This window comes from Aquarana catesbeiana, linkage group LG06 (genome assembly GCF_042186555.1).
Source record: "Aquarana catesbeiana isolate 2022-GZ linkage group LG06, ASM4218655v1, whole genome shotgun sequence".
NCBI lineage: Eukaryota > Metazoa > Chordata > Amphibia > Anura > Ranidae > Aquarana > Aquarana catesbeiana.
In genome coordinates, this window is record NC_133329.1 from 191,361,935 (window position 1) to 191,383,599 (window position 21,665).

A 21,665-nucleotide genomic window follows, 5' to 3' on the forward strand; every position below is an offset into this window, starting at 1 on the left:
CGCGCCCGGGACGGGCGGGACGGGAGTTTCTGCCATATCCTTCCATGGTGACTGCAGCCCACCAACCTGCACCTCTCACCACCTAAGTATCCTCGTTTATACCAGCTATAATACGTATACTTCTTCCTATATCCTGCCCTTCCCCCATGGTTCTCCTTGTTTTTAGAGAAAAAACTAACTTTCACAAGTGAATAATCACACATGGTCAGATGAACCCCTCTCTCTCAGATCATGCCCCTGAAGAAGGATTGTACAGTTATTAAGTACCCCGAAACGCGTCGGTCTTGAGAAGAGTTTTTTCATCATCATTGGTTTTGTTTATTTGCTTATTATGGCTATCATATACTATGCACTATGTTAGTCAAAATTACTTACTGCTTGTTTTTATCCATATGTACTTGTGAATACGAATAAAATTTGTACTTGTTTTATATTGCCCTTGATTTCCTACACACCTCTATACTTTTTACTTGTTGCAAGTGCCAGGAAAGTCCACCCAGGGGAACCCCGTTGTTTTGTAGCCTCATAATATGAGGAAGTCACCAGTGGGAGCATCACATCATTACCAACTCCAAGGTTAATTCTGGAGAGACCTCCGTGCGTTGCAGAATGGCACAAATATCTTTTTACCTGTGGATGACTAAGCCTCCATATATCTCTTAACCCAAGCTCCAAAAGGAGCCGAGCGAAGTGTGTTTGTCCACCTTTCAGGGTACTCGCAGAGGGCTTTGTGGATAACTTGTCAAGGTCGGCATCCAAATAATTATTGAAGTCTCCTACAACAATTGTAGGGATACCTGGATGTTGAGATAGAAAGGTAGCCAAAATTTTTAAGACCTCTAACGAAAAGGGTGGTGGTATATATATATTCACAATAATGCAGTGCAGTCCGTCTGAGGAACATACTAAAAATATATACCTACCATAAGGGTCAATAAGTGAAGTTGTGCATACACAAGAAACATTTGTACTAATTAACACACTAACCCCCCTGGCACAGGACGAGAAAGTAGAGTGAAACTGGGTACTGAATAATTTAACAGAAAATGGGTATTCTTGACCAGGCAACATATGAGTCTCCTGTAGACACACCACAGAGGAACCCAGTCGTTTAGGTAACATCAAGGTAGCATCCAGCTTCAAAGAAAAATTGGGGATGAATAGTTTGCCGCCAGGGATCGGATCCGTGGGCCAGAGCTTCACATCAGGGGACGCACAGAACTGGTCTAACTACTTACAACCTTGAAACGCGTCGGACTTCCTGTCCCAGCTCATTGCTTGGACAGCCGTGTATGGTGTCTTTTTATCAATAATCTACATACATCTTGTATGCTAACATCCGACCTAATTTGCATCCATCTCTTTTATCACTGTCATGTTTTAACTTTTTGTAATAAATTTATATTTTTGAATTAAATATTGTTTGAAGACTCCTGCCTTCTAAAGTCCCACAAGAGGAAAAATCTTTGCTTTTTGTGTAATCTATTAGGGATGTGGGCAGTGAGTCTCTTTCCACACTGCTCTTGACACTATCATACTCTTTTGGTATAATGGTTATGGCCGTCTCTAAAGCCTCCTTCCTTGTTGCCCACTTTGTTCCAATCCCATTTATGTATGAACATAATTTAGGGATCAGGATATCTCCAAACTTTCTATAATATAACGTTGTCAGCCCATCCGAGCCAGGGATCTTACCCAGAGGAGTCTCTCTTAGTATTTTCCTTATCTCCTCCTCTGATACAGGTTCTTCCAACCCAATCCTTTGCTCCCCTGAGATTTTATTTAAATCTGTCTCTTCTAAGAAAACCCTGGTTTTATCCTTTCTGTTGTTTTTTTTATTAATCACGTACAGTTTCGCATAAAATTCTTGAAAGGTTTTAGCTATCCCTGATGTATTGTAAATCATAGTTCCTGTACTATCTTGTATTTTTTCTATATACTTTACAGCTATTTTCTTTTTTTGACATCCTTGTCAGGGGTTTTTCTATTTTATTTCCCCACAGATACCTTTTCTTTTTGATCTTATTATATACCGACTGTGTATCTTGCTCGACTAGTTCTTTCAATTCTTCCCTTTTCCGAATAAGAGTTGCGAAAATCTCTGCTTTTCCTGTTTTTTTTGTGTTGCTGTTCTATCCTCGCGATATCTTTTATCAGAGCATTCTTTCTCCTTATTCCCGCTTTTTTCCTTTCTGTGCCCATCTGGATCAGAATACCTCTTATGTAAGCCTTGTGGGCTTCCCATAACGTGGCTTCTGATATTTCTTCCGCATCATTAGTTTTAAAGTACCACTCCAATTCTTGCCTGATCTTCTCTTCTACCTCTACATCCTGTAATAGCTCTTCATTTAATCTCCAGGGGGTTTTTCTATTTGGCTTCTCCTTGTACTTAATTCCCATCATTACCGCCGCATGATCCGAGAATGTGGCAATTTTAATGTCAACCTTATCAACTATATCGAGCAAACTATGATCTGCCAAGAAAAAATCTATTCTCGAGTACGTCCCGTGCACTGAGGAGTGGAATGTATAATCTTGACAGTTTGTATTTTGTGTTTGTCACACTTCTATCAGCTGGTTCTGTTTTAAGATTTTTTCAAAGCCTTCCGCAAAACATTCCCAGTCCTCTGTGCACTTTACCTACTATCGATCCCAGGAGTCATACAGAAAATCTCCACCCAGGATGGTATATCCTTTCTTGAAATGCATAAACTTTTTTATGATTTTAATTGTATATTTTATTGGATTATTATTGGGGCAATAGATATTTGCCAGAGAGTATTCTTCCTCATTAATTCTTCCCTTCAGAAACAGATATCTCCCTTCTGGGTCTGTGACCTTACTCCTCTGGCAAATCCTATAGCAACCCCTTTAGCTCTTTTTATTGGAGAGTCCCCGTAATACCATACTGGATAATCTCTTGAAAATATTTTTAAATTTGAGTCATATGAAATATGTGTCTCCTCTAATGAAGTTAAGGGTGGTCATCTCTGCCCACTAAGCTCTCTTCCCCTCTCCCTCTTCCGGGAGCACAGTGGGCAGATACTCCCCCTCCCATTATCTAAATCTTGATCCTTTCCAGAGCAGATCCCTGAGAGAGAGCCTCTCCTCCCCCCCTTCCTTCTACCCACCCCCCCTTCCTTTGGGGTAACTGGCCTTCCCAAGGCCCATGGATCCAAGGCCCTCCTCTTCTCCTAAGCCCTTTGGTTCCCCCCCGGAGGTTAGACTCTACCTGTGGGTCCCGTCAGACCAGCTGCCCCCCGAAAATAGGGCTAACCCCTCCCCGCAATATTTAACTCATTCTTTTATTCTTACTCTACCCTCTCCCTCCACTTCCCCTCCTTTCTGTCCCCCCCTCAGCGCCCAGTTCTTTATTTCTCAGTTCTTATTTTTCCTATTAATCGTGTGCCATCTCTGTTCCTCCGTGATCGAAGTGTTGTTTTGTGCTTCCCACCAGCCTGGTATTTCGACAAGTGGTATGTCCAACCTATCACAAGAAATGGCCGTGTCTTCTGGGTGTCTTCAGGGTAGCTGACCGTCCCTCTTTTCTCCCTATTAGGCATGCTGGAAAACCCCATGAATATTGTATATTATTAAGTTTCAGGTGTTCCAGTAAGGGTTTCAGTGTTCTTCTTCTGGCCAGGGTCTCAGCTAATAGGTCCGGAAATATTTGCAGGGTAGACTCTTCATATTTAATCGGTTGTTTATTTTTTTAGACTTTGCCAGATCTATTCCTTATCTTGGAAATAATGAAATCTTAACGAACGCTATTATATCTCTTGGTATTTCCACTGCCAATGTAGCTGGCTTTCTTACCCGGTGCACCCTTTCAAACTTTATTTTTTCAGTCTCTTTTAGTCCCAGCAGGTGCCCGAATTTTTCATCTATTTTTACCTGTAGATCTTCTCCCTGCATATCTGGTACGCCCCTTATTTGAAGATTTTTCCTTCTATTCCGATTTTCCTGGTCTTCTAACCGATACATTATGTCTCTCTGATCTCTTTGTAGTCTTACCATCTGCTCTTTCAAATCCTTTATTGTTACTGCTTGTACATCCAGTTGCTCTTCTGTGCCTTCCACCCTCCTCAAGATGTGATTCAAGTCTTCATGTAAGGTGACCAAATTAATTTAATATTATAATTCATTTAATAATCATAATTAATTACCTATCATCCAATTTCTCTCTACCTATTTTTTAGTTTAAACCATATTCCTTCAATGATATGGTGATTACTTTTCACATTCTTACATCAATTACTATGCATACAAAGATTTATATTTATTTATTTTTAGATTTGATTTTTTTTTTTAAACTTTATTCGATTTTATATTATAAAACAAACATTTGTACACATATACATAATTTCAATCTACACAGTTAATACCCTTAACCTTGTATAGATATACTCCTCCCCCCCCGATCCCCTCTCTGCCTTGGTCTCCCTCATCTCTCTTAATCTCCTCCCATTCTCCCCTGCTCCTCGTCTTTTCCGCTGCCTACTACATCCACTTTTCTATGTATTTCCTGGTTTTCCTAAATTCTATCCATTTTTCCCCATATAATGTTGAATCTTTCTGCCAGGCCCTCTTCTCTACTACTTAGGTGTTCCATTTTATAAATGTAGTCTATTTTCTCAAACCGTTCTTTTATTGTAGGTTTTCCCGGGTCTAGTCATTTTTTGGGTATTATTCCTTTCGCTGCATTCAATAAGTATGGGATCATTGTTCTCTTATATTGTTTTTTTGTGCTACTTATTTTATGGAATAAGCATGTCCATGGATCATGAACTACACGCCTTTGGTCTCCGTGACTGTACACTTCGCTGGTTCTCTTCCTACTTATCCAACCGCACCTTTAGCGTTTCTTATAACTCTACTTCCTCCTCTCCTCTTCCTTTCTCTGTTGGGGTCCCTCAGGGTTCTGTTCTTGGACCTCTACTATTTTCAATCTACACTGCCTCCCTGGGTCAACTGATAGCCTCCCATGGCTTCCAATACCACCTCTACGCTGATGACACCCAAATCTATTTCTCTACCCCTCAGCTCACTCCCTCTGTCTCCTCACGTATCAGTAATTTACTCTCAGATATATTAGTCTGGATGTCTCACCACTTCCTTAAACTCAATCTAGCCAAAACCGAACTTCTAATTTTCCCTCCCCCCTATGCCTCTTCCCCTGATCTCTCTGTCAAAATCGATGGCACAACTATAAGCCCATCCCCACATGCCAAGGTTCTAGGTGTAGTCCTAGACTCTGAAATCTCCTTCAAGCAACACATCCAATCACTGTCCAAATCCTGCCGCCTCAACCTCCGCAACATCTCCAAAATACGCCCCTTTCTAACCAATGACACAACAAAGCTCTTAATTCACTCGCTGGTCATCTCTCGCCTTGACTACTGCAACTCCCTTCTCATTGGCTTACCTCTACATAGTCTATCACCTCTTCAAACCATTATGAATGCCGCTGCCAGACTCATCCACCTTACCAGTCGCTCTGTGTCTGCCACTCCTTTATGTCAATCCCTCCACTGGCTTCCGCTCGGCCAAAGAATTAAATTCAAAATTCTAACAACTACGTACAAAGCCATCCACAATTTCGCCCCCAGCTACATCACTTGCTTAGTCTCTAAATACCAATCTACTCGCTCTCTTCGTTCCTCTCAAGACCTCCTGCTCTCTAGCTCCCTTGTCACCTCCTCCCATGCTCGCCTCCAGGCCTTTACCAAAGCCTCTCCAATCCTATGGAACTCCTTACCCCAATCTGTCCGCTTATCTCCTACTTTATTAGCTTTCAGAAGATCCCTGAAAACCCTTCTCTTCAGAGAAGCCTATCCTACCCACACCTAACAACTGTACTTTTTTTTTCCCATCAGCTCATCCCCCACAGTTATTACCTTTTGTCTCCACTTGACCCTCCCTTCTAGATTGTAAGCTCTAACGAGCAGGGCCCTCTGATCCCTCCTGTATTGATTTGTATTGTAAGTGTACTGTCTGCCCCATGTTGTAAAGCGCTGCGCAAACTGTTGGCGCTATATAAATCCTGTATAATATTAATAATAATAATAATAATAATCATTTAAAATTTCCTTCACCGTGATTTCCTTTATATAGTATTGTATGTCTTGCCAAAACTCCTTTATTTTTGTACATTCCAACCATATGTGGGCCATATTACCTATCTCATTACATCTTCTCCAACATAGTGGGGATTTGTCCTGTTGAAATCGTTGAACTTTCTCAGGTATTAGATACCAAATCGCTAAGCACTAATAATTAATTTCTATCGTTTTTATGTTGCGTATTCGTGTACCCCTACCATCACTTTCGGCCAACTGTTGCTCATTCATCAGTGCACCCAATTCCCCTTCCCATTTTCCAATAAATAGAGGTCTTCTCTGACCCTCTAGGTCCGTGAGTATCTTATATATATCCAGGATATTCCACGTTTCAGTGTTGTCTGTACACTACATAATCGTTCTATTGGATTCAGGATCTCCTCTAATTGGCTGTGGCAATGTTGTTACAAAGTGTCTCAGCTGTAAGTACCTCCATTCATTTATCTTTATTAACTCACTTTTGTTTTTTAATTCCTGAAAAGTCCTTATTTTTCCTTTACTTAATATATCTTTTAATTGTGTCTTTTCTATCAATGCTCCAAAATGTGTCCCTTTACCTGGAAAAAAATTGTCCCAGAGAGTGTAATTAGTAGGGAATTATATTCCCATTTCTCATGTCTATAAATTACAACCCACGCTTTAAAAATGTTTCTTGTCAAATCGTTTGTGTCCCTATCCAGCGTTCTGTGTTTTTTGTGTTTCACTCAAAGTGTTTTCCATACTACTGCACCCATCATTTCCTGCATTTTCTGCACCCACATGCTGACATAAACACCAGGGCCACTAGACACGTGTGCTCATGCACATCCCACTCCCATCTTGCCTTCCTCACTTTCCTCCTCCTAGTCTCAGGTGACATTTCCCCTAATCCTGGTCCGCCATTTTCCAACTGCAAGCCACATATCCAATACCCCTCCTCCTCTGGCAACCACCGCAATCAACTCAGTTTAGTTTTAGTTTAATTTCTATCCCCCTGCTTCCTCAAAGCAAAGCTGAAAACTTTTGGGGATCTGGGCTGACTGCCCAGCATCCCCAGGGTATACAAGTGGAGACTGAAGTCCCATCCACTTTTGGTAGAGGAAGATTCCCCAGTGCTTGCTCAGTGCTGTCTCAGTGCCACACCATTTTCTAGGGTTGCGTCAGTGGAGACTGAAGTCCCATCCACTTTCACAGGAACTCATTCTTCTGTTAGTTGAGGGCAGAGGCTAGCAGCACTCTGCCCTGTTGCCAGCCCTTCTGCTGGGTTGCTGTGAGGCCAGTAGCATTCTGCCCTGTTAGCATTTCAGCTGAGGACCCCACATCATCCACTCTGGCTAACTGTTGGGGAGTGACAATCAGCTTCTCACCATGGGCCCCTTGAACTGCCGCAGGTGTGGGGCAGAGGTCTTGGACCCTCTGGTGTCCAGCACTTCAGCTGGAGGAGTCTCCTGGAACTCCACAGATGCTGCTGTTGGTGCTGGGCAGAGCTCAGTGAAGTTTGGCACTGATACCAGCTCTTCTGCTGGACGCTCACCAGGTTGTTCTTTCTCAGCAGAACAGTCTATTAAATCCCCAATCTCTATAACTGGTGTCTGGGGATAGAGGTTCACCATCTCCTGTCCGTAGAACGAAGAAAAGGTTACTGGTGCTGGGCAGAGGTCAGTGATGTCTGGCCCTGATGCCAGCTGTTCTGCTGGAGGCTCACCAGATTGTTCTTCCTCAGCAAAAAAGTCTATCAAATCCCCTGTCTCTACAACTGGTGTCTGGGGATAGAGGTTCACCATCTCCTGTCCGTGGAACCCAGAAGATGCTATCGGTGCTGGGCAGAGGTTAGTAGAGCTCTGCCCTGTTGTCAGCACTTCAGTTTTGGGGATGGCAGTCTCTGAAGTTTCCACTGCTGATTCTCTGGCATGCTGCTGGACAGGCACATTCCTCTATCCAACCTCGTCTTGTGCCTCGTCTTGTGAATAAACAGGTTTGTTAAGGTCAGTCATCACTTGCTGCATCCGCCATAAGACCTCCGCGTCCATAGCTGCGGGGGAAGGTGGGCAAAGCACACTGTTGCTATGCCACATTGCTGACTCTTCAGCCAGGATTTCAGAGCTGTCAGCTGGTACTTCTGCATAGTCCCAGGCAAAAGGAGCCCCATCCTGCTGCTGAGTCTAGCAGCTGTCTGTAGGCGATCTCCAGCTCCCATTCCTGAATGGCCAGAAACTCCAAATCTTCCTATGCCCAGAGCACTTCTGAGACATTCAGTATTCGCTATCTGTGCTCCATTGTTTCCCTCCAAATGCCACTCCAAATCACTCCCAAAGTCAGGGACCTTGGACAACCTCCAGTACAACAGTCCCAGGCAACCGTAGTCAAAGCCTTCCGTGGGGCTGTCATCCGCTGTCCATGGGCACACTTGGGCTACGTCCAACCGCATCTCTGCCCAGATCAGCTTGCTTAACTTGGCTGTTCACTCCTGGTTCGGTTGTTCTCCCAATAACAGCATTTGCACTTCAAACTGCAACCAGTACCTTACATTGACGGAGAGGAGACTTTTTCCTTGGTGGTGCTGCTCGAGAGCTAGCGCTTTCTTCCAGAGTTGTAGGCGGACAGAATCATACCATCCCAGCAGGACCTGCACTGATACTGGTCCCCTGTGCTGTATCCGCATCTCTTGCAACCTCCTCTTCCATGGCGGCTGGTATCTGTACCTCTCCTCTTCTGCTATCCAGACCTTGGATCCAGGTGGTGGTTTGGATGTGTTCACAGCAAGGAAGCACAATCCCACTGCTGCCAATCAATTGTGATGGACCCCCCGTCCTGAACAACACTATGTCCGCTGTAAATGCTTCCTTTGTCTAGAACCAGCACTACCCAAGTTCCCTTAGCTCACCCATAACCCAATGTAGAGTGAAAAACATCAAACTGTTTATTCAAATGCAGGTATACATATTTGGTCACCTACAAACAAGCAAGATTCCTGGCTCTCACAGACCTGTATCTTCTTCTTTAAGAGGCTCCTCTGTCCTCCACTCATTACCTGTATTAATGGCACCTGTTTGAACTTGTTATCAGTATAAAAGACACCTGTCCACAACCTCAAACAGTCACACTCCAAACTCCACTACGGTGAAGACCAAAGAGCTGTCGAAGGACACCAGAAACAAAATTGTCAACCTGCACCAGGCTGGGAAGACTGAATCTGCAATAGGCAAGCAGCTTGGTGTGAAGAAATCAACTGTGGGAGCAATAATTAAAAAATGGAAGACATACAAGACCACTGATAATCTCCCTCGATCTGGGGCTCCACGCAAGATCTCACCCCGTGGGGTCAAAATGATCACAAGAACAGTGAGCAAAAATCCCAGAACCACAAGGGGGGACCTAGTGAATGACCTGCAGAGAGCTGGGACAAACGTAATAAAGGCTACCATCAGTAACACACTACGCCGCCAGGGACTCAGATCCTGCAGTGCCAGACATGTCCCCCTGCTTAAGCCAGTACATGTCCGGGCCCGTCTGAGGTTTGCTAGAGAGCATTTGGATGATCCAGAAGAGGATTGGGAGAATGTCATATGGTCAGATGAAACCAAAGTAGAACTGTTTGGTAGAAACACAACTCGTCGTGTTTGGAGGAGAGAGAATGCTGAGTTGCAACCAAAGAACACCATACCTACTGTGAAGCATGGGGGTGGCAACATGCTTTGGGGCTGTTTCTCTGCAAAGGGAACAGGACGACTAATCCGTGTACAGGAAAGAATGAATGGGGCCATGTATCGTGAGATTTTGAGTGCAAACCTCCTCCCATCAGCAAGGGCATTGAAGATGAAACGTGGCTGGGTCTTTCAGCATGACAATGATCCCAAACACACCGCCCGGGCAACAAAGGAGTGGCTTCGTAAGAAGCATTTCAAGGTCCTGGAGTTGCCTAGCCAGTCTCCAGATCTCAACCTTTGGAGGGAGTTGAAAGTCCGTGTTGCCCAGCGACAGCCCCAAAACATCACTGCTCTAGAGGAGATCTGTATGGAGGAATGGGCCAACATACCAGCAACAGTGTGTGACAACCTTGTGACGACTTACAGAAAACGTTTGACCTCTGTCATTGCCAACAAAGGATATATAACAAAATATTGAGATGAACTTTTGAAATTGACCATATACTTATTTTCCAACATAATTTGCAAATAAATTCTTTCAAAATCAGACAATGTGATTGTCTGGATTTGTTTCCACATTTTGTCTTTCATAGTTGAGGTATACCTATGATGACAATTACAGGCCTCTCTCATCTTTTTAAGTGGGAGAACTTGCACAATTGGTGGCTGACTAAATACTTTTTTGCCCCACTGTATACAACATTCCAGTGTGGGCTGCACAGCGAGTCCAACTAGCACAGATCAGACTGGGGTTTTTGGTCATCCTGTGCCCCTAATGGACACAGGGCGATTTACACACAGGAGGGGCCAGGGGAGCTGGACACTGAGTTTCCAGAGCTCTCCAAGGTAAGCTGGGTTCCACAAGCCCCCCACCCAAAGTGAATCCCATCACAATGTACATAGTGAGGCTGCAATTGATGGGCACAGTGAAGCTGCAATTGATAGGCACAGTGAGGCTGCAATTGATGGGCACAGTGAGGCTGCATTTTGATGGGCACAGCGAGGCTGCATTTTGATGGGCACAGTGAGGCTGCAATTGATGAGCACAGTGAGGCTGCATATGATGGGCACCGTTTTATCTAGCAGTAATGATACATAATCACCTGATAAATGGCTATTTAACCACCTCAATACAGTGCACTTACACCCCCTTCCTGCCCAGACCAATTTTCAGCTTTCAGCGCTCTCACACTTTGAATGACAATTACTCAGTCGTGCAACACTGTACCCATATGAAATTTGCGTCCTTTTTTTCACACAAATAGAGCTTTCTTTTGGTGGTATTTAATCACTAGTGGGTTTTTTATTTTTTGTGCTATAAATAAAAAAGACCGTAAATTTTGTGAAAAAAATGCCTTTTTCTTTGTTTCTGTCATAAAATTTTGCAAATTAGTAATTTTTCTTCATAAATTGTGGCCAAAATTTATACTGCTACATAGCTTTGGTAAAAATAACCCAAATTAGTGTAAATTATTTGATCTTTGTGAAAGTTATAGAGTCTACAAACTATGGTGCCAATCACTGAAAATTGATCACATCTGATCACACAGATGTAGTGATGGTCTATCTCATTTCTTGGTACACTAACAAGTCAGAAAAGTACAAATACCCCCTAAATGACCCCTTTTTAGAAAGTAGACATTCCAAGGTATTAAGTAAGTAGCATGGTGATTTTTTTTAAGTTGTAATTTTTTCCCACAATTCTTTGCAAAATGAAGATTTTTTTTTTTTTTACAAAATTGTCATATTAACAGGTTATTTCTCTCTCAGAGCATATGCATACAACAAATTACACCCCAAAATACATTCTGCTACTCTTCCTGAGTATGGCGATACCACATGTGTGAGACTTTTACACAGCCTGGCCACATACAAAGGCCGAACATTGAAGTAGCATCTTCATGCGTTCTACGAGCCTAAATGACACATCTCATTTCTCAACCACCATTTACACTTTTGAAGGCCCTGGAGCACCAGGACAATGTAATTGCTCCCAAAATGACCCCATTTTGGAAAGCAAACACCCCAACATATAATCTATGAGGCATAATGAGTCTTTTGAACGGTTCATTTTTTTCCAGAAGTTTTTGGAAAATGTGGAAAAAAATGAAAACGCATTTTTTTTTTACACAAAGTTGTCCATTTATCAGATATTTCCAACACATAGCATGTACGTAGCAAAGATGACACCCCAAAATACATTCTGCTACTCCTCCTGAGTATAGCGATACCACATGTGTGAGACTTTTACACAGCGTGGCCACATACAAAGGCCCAACATTGAAGTAGCACCATCAGGCGATCTACGAGCATAAATGACACATCTCATTTCTCAACCACCTATTGCATTTTTGAAGGCCCTGGAGCACCAGGACAATGGAATTGCCCCCAAAATGACCCCATTTTGGAAAGCAAACACCCCAACGTATAATCTATGAGGCATAATGAGTCTTTTGAACGGTTCATTTTTTTCCAGAAGTTTTTGGAAAATGTGGGAAAAAATGAAAACGCATTTTTTTTTTACACAAAGTTGTCCATTTATCAGATATTTCCAACACATAGCATGTACGTAGCAAAGATGACACCCCAAAAAACATTCTGCTACTCCTCCTGAGTATAGCGATACCACATGTGTGAGACTTTTACACAGCGTGGCCACATACAAAGGCCCAACATTGAAGTAGCACCATCAGGCGATCTACGAGCATAAATGACACATCTCATTTCTCAACCACCTATTGCATTTTTGAAGGCCCTGAAGCACCAGGACAATGGAATTGCCCCCAAAATGACCCCATTTTGGAAAGCAAACACCCCAACGTATAATCTATGAGGCATAATGAGTCTTTTGAATGGTTCTTTTTTTTCCAGAAGTTTTTGGAAAATGTGGAAAAAAATGAAAACACATTTTTTTTTACACAAAGTTGTCTATTTATCAGATATTTCCAACACATAGCATGTACGTAGCAAAGATGACAACCCAAAATACATTCTGCTACTCCTCCTGAGTATAGCGATACCACATGTGTGAGACTTTTACACAGCATGGCCACATACAAAGGCCCAACATTGAAGTAGCACCATCAGGCGATCTACGAGCATAAATGACACATCTCATTTCTCAACCACCTATTGCATTTTTGAAGGCCCTGGAGCATCAGGACAATGGAATTGCACCCAAAATGACCCCATTTTGGAAAGCAAACACCCCAACGTATAATCTATGAGGCATAATGAGTCTTTTGAACGGTTCATTTTTTTCCAAAAGTTTTTGGAAAATGTGGAAAAAAATGAAAACGCATTTTTTTTTTACACAAAGTTGTCCATTTATCAGATATTTCCAACACATAGCATGTACGTAGCAAAGATGACACCCCAAAATACATTCTGCTACTCCTCCTGAGTATGGCGATACCACATGTGTGAGACTTTTACACAGCCTGGCCACATACAGAGGCCCAACATCAAAGTAGCACCATCAGGCGTTCTAGGAGCATAAATGACATATATAATTTCCTGGCAACCTATCATTTTTGAAAACCCTTCATATTTCTAACACATAGCATGCACATACCAAGAATTACAATCCAAAATAAATTCTATTGCAGAAAGGGTAAAAAAAAAGCATTACCTGTGCTTTTAGTAGTATCCACAGAGGAGAGCACTGGTCCAGGCAGCAGGCAGGGAGGTGCTTAGCGACAGCAATATTAACTATCCAGGCAGCAGGCAGGAATATTGTCTATAGTCAGCACAGCACAGTCCATAGAAATTGTCCAGGCAGAGACAGCCAGCACAGCCATAATATTGGTCCTGGTACACTGTTAACTGCAGACACTCATTATTGTACCACGACAGGCATGGGCATGGTGGCAGTAAGTCAGCAGCAGGCTGAGGGCCACAATCAGGTAAGACCTGTGCACAGGGGCACAGGGGTAGAGGCTTCGACCCACCCAAATCTCTATGAAGCCTCTGGACTCCAGACCCTAATTCCGAAACCCGGAGAAAACAAAAATAATTGTTTTCTCCAACCGGAAAAACAATTCTGGAGCCCCTCACATATGTGAGACCCCTGTGTACTACAGTAGCAGGGCAACAGATCAGTCCAAGCGGTAGGCAAAAGCATAGTCCATAAAACAGGCCAGGGTCGGTTCACATGTAAGCAGTCCAAGCGGTAGGCAGTAGAGTAGTTGATAAAATAGGCCAGGGTCAGTTCACGTGGAGGCAGTCCAAACGGTAGGCAGAGGCATAGTCACAAAACAGGCCAGGGTCAGTTCACATGAAAGCAGTCCAAACGGTAGGCAGAGGCATAGTCAAAAAACAGGCCAGGGTCAGTTCACATGGAAGGCAGTGGCATGGTTATTTGGGAAAGAATGGAAAATGGTCAGCACAGATGATGAAAATGGGGAAATGGTTAAAAATATGGGCTAATAGTTTATGGATGTGTGATAAATTTGGAAGCATTCACCAATGCAAAGGCCAGGTTGGGAGGGACACTGGGGACAATGGTAGCTGGTATCTCTTCTAAATCCTCTTTTGGTGCACACGCGACATTTTTTTTGCCGTCTTCGGCCTGCTTCTGGTGGTGGAATGCTGAAGAGGAAGTGGCGCTCATGGAGTCGGCAAACAGCCTCAGAGCGAAGGTCTTCTTGGGGGGTCTTTGGTGATAGATGAGGGACGTGACAACTTCTTCTATGAATTTTAGGAAGGGGGCGGGGCTTTCAATGGATTTGGTGTAGACTACGTAGGAATTGTAAATGGCAAAATGGATGAGATAAATTGCTACCTTCTTATACCAGAATCGGGACCTCCTGATTGACAAATAGGGCTGAATCATTTGATCGTTAAAATCTACCCCCCATGTAGAGATTATAATCTTGGACACATGTTGGCTTTTCAATGGGACCTTGTCTTCTTTGTACCACAATTGCAGTGTCTTCATGGATGGTGGACATCATGTGCACGTCCCTCTTATCCTTCCACCTCAAGGCCAGCACTTCGTTGCATCTCAATTATGCTCTTTCCCCCCTTCGCAGCTTTTTGTTCACTAAAGATTGTGGGAAGCCCTTTCTATTTTTTCTGGAGGTTCCACAGGCCAGGGTTTTTGCAATGTATAAGTGTTTGAAAAGGGGCAGGCTGGTGTAAAAGTTGTCAACGTAAATGTGATATCCTTTGTTTAGAAGTGGGTATGCCAGGTCCCATACAATCTTTCCAGTTGTGCCCATGTAGGCCGGGCACTCAGGGGGCTGGAGCTGGGAATCTTTTCCTTCATATATGCGGAATGCATACAAATATCCCGTGGCTCTCTCACATAGCTTGTATAACTTTACTCCGTATCTGGCCCTTTTGCTAGGAATATACTGCTTTATTCCTAGCCGGCCTGAAAAGGGTACCAGGGACTCATCGACGCAAATTTTCTGATCGGGGACATAGAGTTCTGCAAATTGTTGAGAAAAGAAATTTATCAGTGGGCGAATCTTGTATAACTTGTCGTAATTTGGATGATTGTGGGGAGGGCACTGGGTGTTGTCGCTGAAGTGAAGAAAGCGCATTATCATCTTGTATCGGGACCTGGACATTAGGGCAGAATAAATGGGCATATTGTGGATGGGGTGGGTGGACCAATAGGCATGTCCTTCATTTTTTTTTGTAATCCCCATGTTTAGGGTGAGGCCCATAAACATTTTGAACTCCTCCAAATTCAGATCTCTCCACTCAAAAGGACGGGCATAGGATGATTGGGGGTTGTTGGCAATATATTGCTGGGCATACAAATTTGTCTGGTCTGCAATAAATTGCAGCATAGTATCGGGCAAAAACATATGAAAGAAATCAATCTCTGAGAAATTTTGGGTGTTGGTCTGCACACCTGGCAGTGCTGTGAACGGGGGAATAATTGGCGATGCCGAGTTGGAAGGCAGCCATATTGGGTTGGCAAGACCATCTGGCATGTATGTAGAGGCCCTGGCTCTTGGGGGGTGTGACACTCCAGTAGTTGGACTGGAATTTCCTGTGCTGGTACTCAGGCGTGATGTGGCAGGACTGGTACTGGGTCTGGGCATTTGTTCCTGGGGCCTATCGCCGGCGGCAGCGCTGGTACTGGGCAATTGTTCCCAGGGCCTAACGCTGGTGGCAGCGCTGGTACTGGGCCTGGGAATTTGTTCCTGGGGCCTATTGGTGGTGGCAGCGCTGGTACTGGGCATTTGTTCCCGGGGCCTAACGCTGGCGGCAGCGCTGGTACTGGGCCTGGGAATTTGTTCCTGGGGCCTATTGGTGGTGGCAGCGCTGGTACTGGGCCTGGGAATATAATCCTGGTTTCCAGAGTGCCGTGCCCTTTTGGGAGGGACCCATTCTTCCTCCGAATCATTTGTCGATTCACTATTTGGTTCAAATGCTGAACTTGAATCAGAATCCAAATTGGAATCTGATGAGAACTCCCCGTTGCTCTCATCGGTCATGGAGAGGATCTGGAATGCCTCCTCACTGCTGTATACTCTTTTGGACATGACGTGGTGTGACAGGTGGCAGGTGACGGTCACTGATGGGCTGTGCGATAGGTGGCAGCTGACGTTCACTGATCGGTGATGACGGTGTGACAGGCGATGGTCACTGATGGGTGACAGGCCACGGACACTTTCTGGTGATGGGTGACGGTCACTAAAAGGTGACAGGTGATCGGTGATGGCTGACGGTCACTGATGGGTGACAGGTGATGGGTAACGGGTGATGGCTGGCGGTCACTGATGGGTGACGGGTGATGGCTGGCGGTCACTGATGGGTGACGGCTGGCGGTCACTGATGGGTGACGGCTGGCGGTCACTGATGGGTGACGGCTGGCGGTCACTGATGGGTGACGGGTGATGGCTGACGGGTGACAGGTGCACCGCTGATGGTCACTGATTTGTGACGGGTGACAGGAGCACCGCTGGCAGTCACTGATGGGTGATGGGTGACGGCTGGCGGTCACTGATGGGTGACGGCTGGCGGTCACTGATGGGTGACGGGTGACGGCTGGCGGTCACTGATGGGTGACGGGTGATGGGTGACAGGTGCACCGCTGATGGTCACGGACTTGTGACGGGTGACAGGAGCACCGCTGGCGGTCACTGATGGGTGACAGGTGATGGCTGGTGGTCACTGATGGGTGACGGCTAGCGGTCACTGATGGGTGACGGGTGACGGCTGGCGGTCACTGATGGGTGACGGGTGACGGCTGGCGGTCACTGATGGGTGACGGGTGATGGCTGACGGGTGACAGGTGCACCGCTGATGGTCACTGATTTGTGACGGGTGACAGGAGCACCGCTGACGGTCACTGACGGCAGTCCCTTATGTGACAGGTGCACTTTATTGGGTGACACTGGTGACTGTTGGGTGACAGATGACAATTGGGGGGGGCGATGGGACAGGTGTGGTGTTGGTGCAGACACTACAGAACACAGATCGGTAACTCACTGCTTCTGGCTCTTCTCTCCTCACACTGGAAACGGTGTGTGAGGAGAGAAGAGCTGGTAACAGCTAGTTACCGCTCTGTGTTTACATTTATGATCGGCTGTGAATGGATCACAGCTGATCACGTGGGTAAACAGCCAGCCAATGGCTGTTTACCGGCGTCGGTGACGAGTAGTGTTCCCGGGAACACTCCGTCACCGACGTGCACGCGCAGCGCGCTCGCGATTGCGCGCGTGCGCCGTGCACAATGGGGTGGACCTATCTGTGATCGGCCGTGACTTCATCACGGCCGATCACGTGGTAAACAGCCATGTCCAATGGCTGTTCACCCCCCACGGTGGCGAGCGGTGTCTCCGTGACACGCCGCCACCGAAGGAACAGGGATGCGCGCGCACGATCGCGCGCATTCCCTGTTTAAATGGGAGGACGTCATATGACGCCCTCCCGCAACGAAAGCCGCGCCGCCTGGCCGTCAATTGACGGCCGGCGGTCGGGAGGCGGTTAAAGTCCTGCATTACTAACAGTTTAATTTTTCAGTTTGTTTGCGTCCCCCCAAAAATTTGGAGCACCAGCCGCCACTGCTTGCTACTGAATAAAAATGTAATATGTACCTTTGTTCAATCATTTCAATAATGTTACATATATTTTGTAATCATCACAACATTTCAGGATCATCATTCTTACATTTCCTCCTGCCAGGATGTACGCTAATCTCAAATCTTCATCTGGTTGGTGGTCTGGGAATTTTGCCTTGAAAATCTCTCCTGTTTTAACATGTACTGCTAAAGAGAAAATTAAAAAATAGGTAAAAAGCAAGTTTGGAACAGAATGTTTTAGTTTTGAAATTCACATTTAAAAATATTTGAAATGTGCATTACATCTTTTAGAGTTTACACATTTTGTGTCAGGATGAATCATGCGTGCAAATTTCACTTATAGCAGAGAACCTGCTGCTTTTATACCCCCACAATGTCAATAGCCTCATTTAAAGTCCCAATTTCTTTCTTTATTTCCCCGAACCAGGGATGGAGGCACACTACATATGTGCTTCATTTAAAGTCCCAAATTCCCCCTTTTTTCCATATTCAGCTATTGGGCCTGTTATACTAATTATCAGTGGCAGCTCGTGGTTTTTATTTTTGGAGGGGGTGGCAATCAATCAAACCCTCCCCACGTGGCCAGCAGCACGGCACTTTTCCAGCACCAGTCCCCCCCCCCCCGGGCCAGTGGCACTTAACGGCACCCCCTGCCCGCCCGCTGTCTGCCCGGCACTTACCCCATCTTAGTGATAGGCTGCGGGTCAGGCAGCAGGTGACGGGCGGCAAGCTGTGTCCCAGGCAGTGGATCCTGTGTCCTCTCATAGAGACGCAGTGCGTCTCTTCTCTTCCTAGGCGTCCAATAGGATTGCCTGATCAGCCAATCGGGTGATGGTGGCCGGGAGGAGGATCAGTGCGGTGATAACGAATATTCATTTGTTATTGCTACACAACTGGCCATCCTTTTTTAAAACTGATTAGAGCCTCTGGCTCTAATCACGCGCTTCAAAAACACCCCCCCATTGGAATCAATGCACCCGGTGTCCCTGTATGTAGATCAGGGTGGGGGGGCAACGCCCATGCACCCCTAATGCCACTGACAATTATTACACTTCATAGAAAGAAAGTTCATTTCATATTAACATAATTTTCACTTATTTTTCTAGCACAGACTGTCTCTTTGTGGCTACATGTCACTGACTTCTAGAAGCCATGGCCAAATTTAGCAGCTTACCCATCGCACAGCCCATCACCAAAGTACCCGTCACACAGTCACCATCAGCAGCATGTCCAAAAAAGTTTACAGCAGTGAGGAGGCGTTTTAGATCTTTTCCATGACTGATGAGAGCAGTGAGGAGGTCTCATCAGATTCCAATTTCGATTCCGAATCCTATTCAGAATTTGAACCGATTGAAAGCAGTGGATTGGCGACTGAATTCGAGGAATGGGTCCCTCCAAAAAGGGCGCTCTGGAAACCAGGCAGCCGCCAGCAACAGACCCCAGGATCAAAAGCCCAGGCCCAGTACCAGTGCTGCCACCAGCGATAGACCCCAGGATCAAATGCCCAGGCCCAGTACCAGCGCTGCTGCCAGCGATAGATCCCAGGATCAGCACCAGCGCTGCTGTATCACCCCCAAGTACCACAGGAATTTTAAATCCCCAACTACCAGCACTGGAGTGTCACATCCCCCAAGAGTCAGGGCCACTACATACCTCCCAGATGCTCTTGCCATCCCAAAATGGCTGCCTTCCAACTCAGGATCAGCAAGCATTTCCCCTTTCACCGTACAGCAAAGTGTGCAGGGCAATACCCAAAATTTATCTGAAATAGATTTTTTAAATTTATTTTTGCCAGACACTTTGCTGCAATTTATTGTGGACCAGACCAATCTATATGCAAACAACCCCAATCATCCTATGCCCATCCGTTTGAAGGGATAGATCTGACTTTGGAGGAGTTCAAAAAGTATATTGCAAACAACACCCAATCATCCTATGCCCATCCGTTTGAAGGGAGAGATCTGACTTTGGAGGAGTTCAAATTGTTTATGGACCTCCCCCTTAATATGAGGCTTACAAAAAAAAAAAAAGGACATGCCTACTGGTCCACCAACCCATTTATTCTGCCGTAATGTCTAGGTCCCAATATGAGATGATTATGTGCTTCCTTCACTTCAGTGACAACACCCAGTGTGCTCCCTGAAATCATCCAAGTTATGACAAATTATGTAAAATTTGCTCACTCATAAAACATTTTCCCAAAGATTTGCAGAACTCTATGTCCCTGATCAGAATAGATGTGTGGATGAGTCCCTGGTACACTTTACAGGCTGGCTAGGAAACAATATATTCCTAGCAAAAAGGCCAAATACAGGGTCAAATTTTACAAGCTATGTGAAAGAGCCACAGGATATCTGTATGCTTTCTGCATATATGAAGGACCGGATTCCCAGCTCCAGCCCCTGAGTGCCCGGTCTACATGGGCACAACCGGAAAAATTGTATGGGACCTGGCATACCCACTGCTGCACAAAGATTATCACATATATCGGGATAACTATTATACCAGTCTGCCCCTTTTCAAACAACTACACCTTGCAAAAACCGTGGCCTGCGGAACCTCCAGAAAGAACTGGAAGGGCTTCCCACAATCTATAGTGAACAAAAAAATGTGAAGGGGGGAAAAAGCAACTTTGAGAAGCAATGAAGTGCTGGCCCCGAGGTAGAAGAAAAGCAGGAATGTATACATGATGTCCACCATCCATGACACCACAGTTGAGGTTCACCATTCAAAAGTCAACATGCGTCCAAGAATATAATCTTTAAATGGGGGGGTGAATTTCAATGACCAAATGCTTCAGACCTATTTGGCAACAAGGAGGTCCCGTTTCTGGTACAAGAAAGTAGCGATTTTTGTTTTTTTTTATTCTTTGTTCAAAGTGGATTGAAACCCGATTCATGAAAGTTGAGCTGGGCACATATATCTGTAGTTCTTTGTTATCTCTCTTTATAACACTGTGTCTCATAGCTTTGTCCTGCTACATTCGTCTGTTATCAGTCTGAGAACTTTTGACAAGCTCTCTGAGGCCCAGAGATAGAAGTGTGTGTTAGAGGAGGTTGCTATAAATCGATTAGCAGCCAGCTAAACTATACACAGGCAACCTCTGCATGTGTTCGGAGGGTGGTGTGGTTTCCTCCAATCAGATTTCTCACAGTCTCTCACAGTGTCTAGCAATGATCTCCTCCTACAGGGGAATCACGAAGTGAAAATTCTAACAAAACGTGCACTTTCTAAACAGTTTATCAAGGTGGAGGCAGCAGATATACATGTAAAACTTCTATAGGGAGATTTGTTTCATCCCTGTGTATAATCTGAGGGTGTTTACTTCACTGGGTATATGGAGGGTTTACATTTAAGGTATGCGGTTGAACATAACGATATGGCATTTCATATCATAATCAGTGAAATCCATTAATAGACAGTGATACAACGATGTCAAAGAATCAATGGATATCAACAAAATAACAGGCAAGGTTCCAATACAGCAATATAAGGTATCTGTAAACTGTGGGCAATAGCATCTACAACAAATATATTCTGTTTTATAACTTGTAATGTGATGGGAACCCAAAAGATAGATATATTTGTCATAAACAAACCGGTAAGAAAAAAATGAAATGGGAAGAACACTAACTAGCAGGTACAGAACCATTGTGAGGTAGGGAGCTAAACATGGATAACGTACAAAATATGTCTCTCAGCCCCGTCCTCACTGTAACAGCACCCACTGATCAACGCATACCAGGTGATTTTTTCTGGGTAGTGGACAATAAGGACAACACCCTAGGTGTCTAGAAGGGAAGTGAGAAGGAGAGGAAAAAGTAGGAAGGGAGTAAGAGAGGAGGGAGGGTAAAGAGCTTCGGCGGGGTCGACGG

At 44.8% G+C, this 21,665-nt stretch overlaps 1 protein-coding gene across 3 annotated transcripts in view; it reads right to left on the reverse strand.

The window, feature by feature from the left end:
* Positions 1-21,665, reverse strand: part of NTAN1 (N-terminal asparagine amidase) — a 1,046,973-nt gene that overhangs the window by 105,036 nt on the left and 920,272 nt on the right. For all 3 annotated transcript variants that reach the window (XM_073591178.1, XM_073591177.1, XM_073591176.1), the window contains one exon: positions 17,879-17,976. In XM_073591178.1, coding sequence (XP_073447279.1) covers positions 17,879-17,976 — 98 coding nt within the window. The remainder of the gene's footprint in view (positions 1-17,878; positions 17,977-21,665) is intronic.